Source organism: Morone saxatilis, unplaced genomic scaffold, assembly GCF_004916995.1.
Source record: "Morone saxatilis isolate NCDOM2014 unplaced genomic scaffold, NCSU_SB_2.0 Contig12, whole genome shotgun sequence".
In the NCBI taxonomy this organism is placed as follows: Eukaryota; Metazoa; Chordata; class Actinopteri; family Moronidae; genus Morone; species Morone saxatilis.
Genome location: NW_023339674.1, coordinates 24,763,810 through 24,772,338, shown reverse-complemented (window position 1 = coordinate 24,772,338; position 8,529 = coordinate 24,763,810). Strand labels below are relative to the sequence as shown.

At 37.0% G+C, this 8,529-nt stretch overlaps 1 protein-coding gene across 1 annotated transcript in view; it reads left to right on the top strand.

Annotated features, from left to right (window-relative positions):
• The window catches only part of slc1a7b (solute carrier family 1 member 7b), a 28,710-nt gene that overhangs the window by 9,083 nt on the left and 11,098 nt on the right, over nt 1-8,529 (top strand). Inside the window, exon 2 of the mRNA XM_035653803.1 lies at nt 3,804-3,883. Coding sequence (XP_035509696.1) covers nt 3,804-3,883 — 80 coding nt within the window. The remainder of the gene's footprint in view (nt 1-3,803; nt 3,884-8,529) is intronic.

Genomic DNA, 8,529 nt, shown 5'->3' with positions numbered 1-8,529 from the left:
AAAATGTTTACTTGCTGCCTAATATATCCCACCCACTGACAGGTGCCATGATAACCAGATAATCAGTGTTATTCACTTCACCTGTCAGTGCTCACAATGTTATGGCTGATCGGTGTATATACAGTTATGTCTAATCCAGTGTTTCTCAAACTTTTTACAATGCGTACCAGATCAGAAAATATCAGGCTCTCCAAGTCCCGCCATTGTGACTGATGTTAAAGTACAGTAGAGTAGGCCAACCCTATTCAACTACAGACAGTTTACACGGGAGGCAGCTTTATTCCTAATAAGAAGATTATTTATTGTTGACTGTTGTTGAATGGAACAGAAGTTCATTTGGTGGAAAAGGGGTTCTCCTGGTCCACACTGCTATTCCTAATAGTTGTACAGTTTGGAGCCACGACTGCAGTATTATTGAACCGCTAATTTTACCTCCGCTTACTATCTTGCCATCACATTTTTGCTTACCATCATTGGTACAAAATATTACAGGAATTACTTTAAATGACATTTCAGTGACCTCATAGTTAAAGTATTTTTATTCAAATTGTTTTGATAGTTTTTGAATGTTCATTTATTGTTTTTAAATAAAATAAAAAAAATATTTGCCAAATATGGAAATAAATATGGAAAATGTAATTGCTCCATGGATTCAATTAATGCAACATTCTTTTAATGAAGAAAGAGCGTTTTTACTGCAAAGAAGTTGTAAGGAGGTGGTCAGGGTGGATTATGGGTGCAAAAGCCATAAACCATAAAAATATTAATCAAGAATGCAGATATTGTATGGCAAAAGCTGATCATTTGAGGGTCATCACGTTTCTCACAGAAGTTGCAATTATCCAGCGCAGTCAGAGCTAGGTCATGCAATCACAAATGTGATAAGAGGGCAATGACAACTAGTGCACTGATGAACTTCAATGTTCAATCTCATGTCCCTGTTCAATCATGGTGCACAGATGCTGCACAATGAACGTAATGTGTGCCCATTATGTCACTAAGTAATGTTTCATGGTCACAAAAAGCTGCAGCTGAGTGTATAAAGACACCAAAGGATTAAATAGGAAGTCTTTCTGTGCTTCTGTCCCTCACTTATTAACTGAAGAATCGTGATGATTTTTTTTAACTGCCATTCATGCTATTGAAAATTCCCAAATAACACCTGAATCGCAATGCTCAAATTGGTAAAGAAAAGATTTGGACCTTTTAGTCATTGTTAATGAAGGTATCATAACACCCATATCTCAATCTTCATCAATAGAGGGCAGACACACTAATCCATTCACAGTATTACCATTCATACCTTGTTAGAATAGTACACACACAATTTGTAGTAACTCAGTATGTAAACTATCAACCTAATCTTCTTCTCACCATGAACTGTTGAAACGAGTGTGAAGAACAACTAAAGGATGATCAAACACTGATAACCTAAACCACACTGCTATCACAGAGGCACCTTGGGAGGAAAGAGGCTTTGTCAAACTCTCTGTTTGACAGAGTGGAGATAGGAGGTCTCTGGTTGCAGGGAATTGAACAGCTGATAGAGAACAGCTGTCCACTGCTGCTGCTGGATGGACGCCAGTTTAAGCCCAGTGGACATTGAAACAAATACACAAAAATCCTGTGAAATCTGCAGACGTCTGCCAAACTCTTGGGCTTTGGAAACATGTCACTGGAGTTTTGCCTGTGATATTTTATGGCTGCTCTCCAAGATTTACCTGTCTTGATCTATAACCTTCTTCTACCTCCTCTGGCAAGTACAAATTAGCACTTGCCAAAACACTTTGCTACAAGTTTGCCTGCACCTATGCAAGTCTGGCACAGCACACAGCCTATTGAGTCGTCAACTAATCAACACTATATGTCACACAGTAATAGTTGATTTTGTGCTTTGCATTCTTGGATTTGCATATTATTCAGGGTAAAGCTCTCTAACACAATATTTCAGAGACTTTGCAGGTGGAGCTGTACTGGGACTGTTTTATTCTATAAAAGTTTTTTAAGCAACTCAACCACACACTTAAATATCAAAAACCGGCAGCTGTGCCTACAAAGCTACAGGGCAGTATGTGCATTTGAACAGGAGTTAAAACAAGAAAATGACTTAATGTGCACTACACCAATCTTACACAGGGAAAATAGGTCAATTTTACTATTTCAACAAGCAAACAGATAAAGAACAATGGGGCTTGCAGCCTCTCTTGCCCTGGTAAAACCCCATTAACCCTTCCCACTGCCTGCCAGTCCTATACCTGCCTGTCCATATCTGTAGATTCACCTGGTGTACCCAAGCTGCCCAGTACCTTTAAAACAAAAGCCTTAACAAGTACTTAAATTAACTAAATACTAATGTTGTTATCAAACAATTTAAGCCATATTATTCAAAACAAAACAGCAACAAAATAAATAAATGCTTAATTAAATATTACAAAACAGTTAATAGTTAACAGTCGGATTTCACCTGTTGATAGCTCCACTACATGGACATGTTGTACATTATCAAGTTGTATTGTGTTATATTGTATGAAGTAACAGTGTTTACATTCTGTCACTGTAATATAAAGCAATAATGGGAAACTATCTATTTACATGCAAACAGTGAAGCTAATAAGTATTCTTATTTTAAAACTGTAAGAACTCACTCGTAGTGACAAACCAGAGAGAATTATCACACGACTCTGCAGTTCCCTTCAGCTCCACAGAGCTTATTAGACATTTTTGCTACTTGGTTTTGGTTTTATGATCCCCAAATAGCATTTTTATCAATCATTATCAACCATCACCATTGCTACCTGCCCAGCACCAAATAGCTGACCATGTCAGCGACTAGCTGGTATATATAGCGGAGCATTCAGCAACTAGAGCCAGACGTTTCCTTCAGGGACGAGAGTGAATATTACACACATGTGCATGGTGGAACATCTTGATTTTTATTTTGGCATCTATGGTAACAAATTAGAGCGGTTAGAGTCAGCACGACTCACATGCGTCTGCATCGGTGCTTCACTAGAGTTGAGTACCCTGTTCACATAGGTCGGTGCAGGCTTTTTTCCAACATGGCCTCCAGTGGCATAGTGTGCAGTTAATGGATTTAAGTTACAAAAGTAAAACAACCAAACCTTTAGTTGAAATGGTCCCTTTGTACTCACTGCAAGAGAGACCTGATAAAGCTCTTCTGCATAACCTCACACAGCTTGGATGACAGCTCATTTAGGTAATGTAGCAAAATGCATAGTAGATAACGAATCAGTTTTAATGAAGGTATAAATGGCAAATGTAGCCATAGTAGATTATTGGCCCAAATAAAACATACTGTTTTAAAAAAGCTGGAGAAACAGAGAGTTTCTAAAAAAAACCTTTTACTCATTTTCATTACTTGTATCAAGTTACTGCCCACCCCTGAGTGCTAGTAAAGTTGGAAGATACCCATTTGAGTTGTCTAGTTGTTGCTTTAGGCGTGGACATTCAATGTACAAATGGGCATGTAAGGATTGTTTTAAGACACACTTGAAAATATATGAACCTATCCTTTAAGCACTGATCCTTACATTCACAAGACAAATCCAGCAAATAACTAAAACATGTGTCTGTATAATGACCAAAAGATGAAGGGAAAAAGCCTGTTCTGATTGGAACTGAGTAGTTTTCATTATCTTAAGGTCGATGTGCACCAGAACTCTTGACAATGACTCGTTCCTCTTCATTATTTTTTTTTAATAAACTCTAGTTCTGTTTCATTATCTGTCTATTGGTCTTATTTAGAATATCTGTCATCATCTTCTCTTCTCTCTTCCTGACAGGAAGTGAAGTACTTCCAGTTTCCTGGAGAGCTGCTGATGAGGATGTTGAAGATGTTGATTCTCCCGCTCGTCGTGTCCAGGTACTGACGTCTGTCTCCTGTACTTCATCATCACCCTCACCTCGCTTCACCCAGTGACTTAACACATTCAGAGTTTTCAGTGATGTATTCTGTGAATTAGTGAATAGTGTATATTCATATACTGTAGGTTCACAGCAGGAGTAGAATATGTAAAGTGAAACTTGTAAGTCACACAAGCAAGAATTGCAATAAAAACACAAAACCAGACTGCAATTTGCAATTATCAAAAATGTCAATTTAATGGATGAGAATAAAGTACATAATGTGGTAAAGGAATGCAGATCTAAAGCAGAGCTCATCAATTAGTCAAATTTAATCCTGTCACCTTTTCAAAAATGAAGTACAGTAAGTATTTTTTTTTAAACAAATTCTAGCTAAAACATAATTCATTTTAACATAACCCTATCCTAAACTGCGTATAAGGCAAGAGGGGCACTGAATTATGCAGGGGTGGTCTTAAGTATGCGTCTCAGCTTTCCGTTATTCCCAATTCATGCAATTCCAATACAGTTTATGGATCCCAGTATGCAGAAATATTCAAATATACTAGGTGAAACTTTTTATACCACTTTTATACCATGTGCAAACTGCATGGTTTTTGCCCAAAGCTGCTTTGGATTAGCATAAAGTGGACATGTCTGCAAAGAGGAGAAATGTGGGTACCCATAGAATTCAGAGTTTTTACTCCTTCCCGACATGCTAACATGACATGTTTTTTGGCCAGAGCCCCCCCTCTGGAAGCGCCCCTGCTCATGAGTGCAGGTGCTACTTGTGTATTATGTTTATTGTGAAAAAAATCAGTAAAAACATTAACACACAAATTATTAACCCTTACAAGCTATTAAAGTTATCTTACTATGAACCAAGCTGCAGCAGTGCACTAAGTAAAGTATTATTTTGTGAGGTTTACACTATGACATATTTATTTTAATTAGCACACTAATACCTTGTCCTGTGAGCTAGCACTAGCACAGTAATATCTGAACTATTATTACTGTCTACTACAGTGTCAAAGTCAGTGAGAGTACCCAGTGGAGAACATGAATAGTCCATTTGCTTTAATTCCCTACATTTTCCTGAAATTGTCTAAAAAACTAAATGGGATTTACAGACACTGAAGTCGCAGTAACTGACACTGACCTTGTTTATGTAACTGCAGCTGCTCAGCTGTAGTTCACAATAACGTGTTTGATAAAATACTGAATGATTTTCAACTTGTACTGCTGCTGCAGTTTATACTTAAAAGGCTGCCCAGATTTTTATAAGCAAATTCCTTCTGACATTGTCCTGCTTCTGAGGTTGCAGGATTGTGCTGATAAGATGGAATCGTAGCTCACAGGTTACCTATTTCTTAACTTAAGTGAAAATTAACAGATGTTTTGATGCAAAACAATCTTCATCAGATTTGCTGCATTGAGGAAATTTAATCTGCACATTAAAACAAGAAAGCCTTGATGTTCTGCATGCTACTTCTCACTTCTATAATTGATATGTTAAACCTACTGTAAAATGTCTCTCACCTAAGTCTAAAAGTCAAGAAACAAATCAGGAGTATTCAATCTTCTTTTTGCTTTATAGAAGTGGTTATAAAGTAATACAAACAAAAATAACAAGTAATAAAGACAGTAGAATGTTCATATACCAACTGTCCTCTTATAAGACTACATGTATCGTCAGGCGTTGGGAACTAAAATGGGTGTCGACAATTCATTGTTTTGTACTGTGTATTAATTCATAGTGTACTAGAACTTACACCACAACTCGGATGTTTTTTTGTTTGTGTTTTTGCCTGGTATGGCAAATTCCATGACACATTCCTTGACTTTGGCCAATGGGAGCACAAAGCTTCAGGATACAACTGTAAACATAGTGAAACAAAGAGGAATAATGTTGGTGCTGCGGGCTGGCAAGTGTGAAACAGATGAAAGGTCAGACTGCTTTGGACACCATTGTTTGTTTTAATTCATTCAGTCATGGACAGAATTTCTTATCACTGATACAGTGATAATCTTAACACACTGGTTTTCAACCTGGGGTTCGGGAAAGCTTAACACAGGGTTGCAAGGTCTTATTGATTTTAAGGCGTGTAAGAAAATGTAAAAATATTATTATTTTAAGTTTAGATTATTATTTAAGACCTATGAACACCTCATCCTGCATTAGAAAAGTATGCAGTTAAAACAACCAAAGAGCTAATAGAACAATGGCCAAGCATCAGTGAGAAGAAAACACTACAATTGTCAGGAAGCCAATTAAATATGTATGATTATTAAAAAGTATATATATTTATATATAATACAGACAAAGCATTGTATAAAAAGTTGCTAAAAATATAATAATCATAATCATCATATCAATAATCATAGGAGGTACTCAATCAACATCAGGGCAGCAATTTGGCCAATAAAAAAAAGAAAAAGACTTTATCTCTCTCGTATTGTTACTAAATGTAGCACTTGAAGCACTTTGGCTTTTCTAATGAAGTTGATGTACTCAAATGATTTTTGGTTGATCATGGATGAATGCACTTATTGTACGTCACTTTGGATTAAAGCGTCAGCCAAATAAATGTCATGTAACTCAGATCTGATCAACTTGGTGACCTTAAATTATCTGATATGGTTCTCTCCCTTTAATGCTTTAGCTATGTATGTTGTGTTAGATCTCTAACTCTCATTTATCAGCACAGCTTTACTGCTTGAAGTATGTACTGTATTTATCACTGTGTGTGTGTGTGTGTGTTGCATTCTGCTCCTGAATGGAAGCAGTGAGGGATTAAGCATTGATCCTTACATTCACAAGAGAAATCCAACAATCCACTAACACTGATGTGATGCCAGCTTGGCTGTGATTAAAATGCCGTCTGTGTGGTTATTGGTAGATCCTCTGGTGGTTACTGGTTACTAAGTGTAATGCTTTCCAAAACATTCTTCATCTCCAACTCATTTCATGCAACGTGAATATGGATTAATGAACAGATTAGAAGGAGCAGCAGCAGCAGCAGTTTAGACCTGTCTTTCCCTCTAAAGATCACATAGTGGGCACATAGAGCAGAAGAAAGAGACAGCATTTTGAAATGTGTTGGCAAATATTTGTTAAAACTGCAGGCATGCCTACTTTATATTAAACTTTGTTAAACTTTGTACCTCCAAGGACTAAGCACTCTATTAGCCGTCTGATGAAGTATGCTGTGTATTTGTATGAAAGTTAAAATGACCTCAATATTTAATGGAAATCTAGGTGACAGCAGACAAAGAGTGGGAAATGTATAGAGAGTTGCACTGAATGAGCCAAATAATAGAATAGAAAATATATATTATTTATTATTTAATAACACCAAGCCGACATGGGGTTAGTTTGTGCCTAAAGAAAATGACTTCAACACGGGAGACTGCTGTTCATTTCCTGTTTCCAACTGTCAGTCAACACCTTTTTTGACAAGCATACAAGTAGCTCGGTGTAAAAAGATGATCAATACAAGTAGCTACTTGCATGCCATCACTCTTTAAACATATTCTTGTCAGTCTATTAATGACCAGTAATAATCCACAAGCTGCAGATGCACACATTGATTTCATTTTCAACAAACAACAAAAATAATTCCAGTCTATGTTTAAGTGTCCCAAATCATATTTCATGACTTGTGCTAGAGATGATCCAACATGTCACATATTTTGTCTAAATACCAACTGTTAGCACTTGGGGGTCTCGGGTCTGTAACAACAACCTATTAATATCGGGTTTAGATTCCGCTAGAGTACTTCAATATCTAAAGACATTAAATCCTGCCTAACTGTAACAGACATATGACTCTGAACATAGAAAGCAACCCCTCCTCCACCTGCATTCCTGTCTTTTCTAAATATATTATATATCCATGTATCATCAGTGATGTATCCTCAAATGTAGACTCTAAATGCGTCTGCTACTTCAGTTAATTTATTTCTGATACTACAGATGTTTATATCGGCAATTTTAAGACCATTCTTGGGCAGTTCATGTAACATTTACCAAAGATCTTTTCTCTTTCTTTTCATTTTGATAAACTAAGTCTTGGAGCAACACAAATTACAGTTAATAGCAACATCTAAACATATACACATACATACACTTGTTGAGCAAACCTTGGGCAGAACCTCAGTCAACTTTCTCCTTTCCAGTAGTTAGATATGTGCTAGCCTCGTCTATGTTGAAAAGACCCCATTTTTACATTTTAAGTTAGCTAACTAATGTTAACAAAACGGTAGTTAAATAGCTAGCTAATTTACATCAATCATTAGTTATCCAGTTAGCTAATGAATTGCTATCGTTAGCTAACTAAAGATGGGACTTTTTGATTGGTTGTCTTTTTCAGATACACAAGCCTTGGACATAGCATATCTAAGGACAATTTTGTCTACCAATCTCACTCAACTGTTGTTGGAGCACAGAGAGAAAAGGAGCGGGACATAGGAAGGGTCAACTGATTTATTTTCAAGTGAGATTTGGAGTGCAGTGACACGTCCTACTGATGGGTCAGATCAGAAAGTGATTCTCGGTCGTTCCAATGGACAAAAAACGTATTTTGTTGCTTAATTTAGACCAGAGGGGGGGCGGTCGCCCACCCCCTCGTGGCCCAAATGTTGAAAAACGCGTGCTAAAGTGCC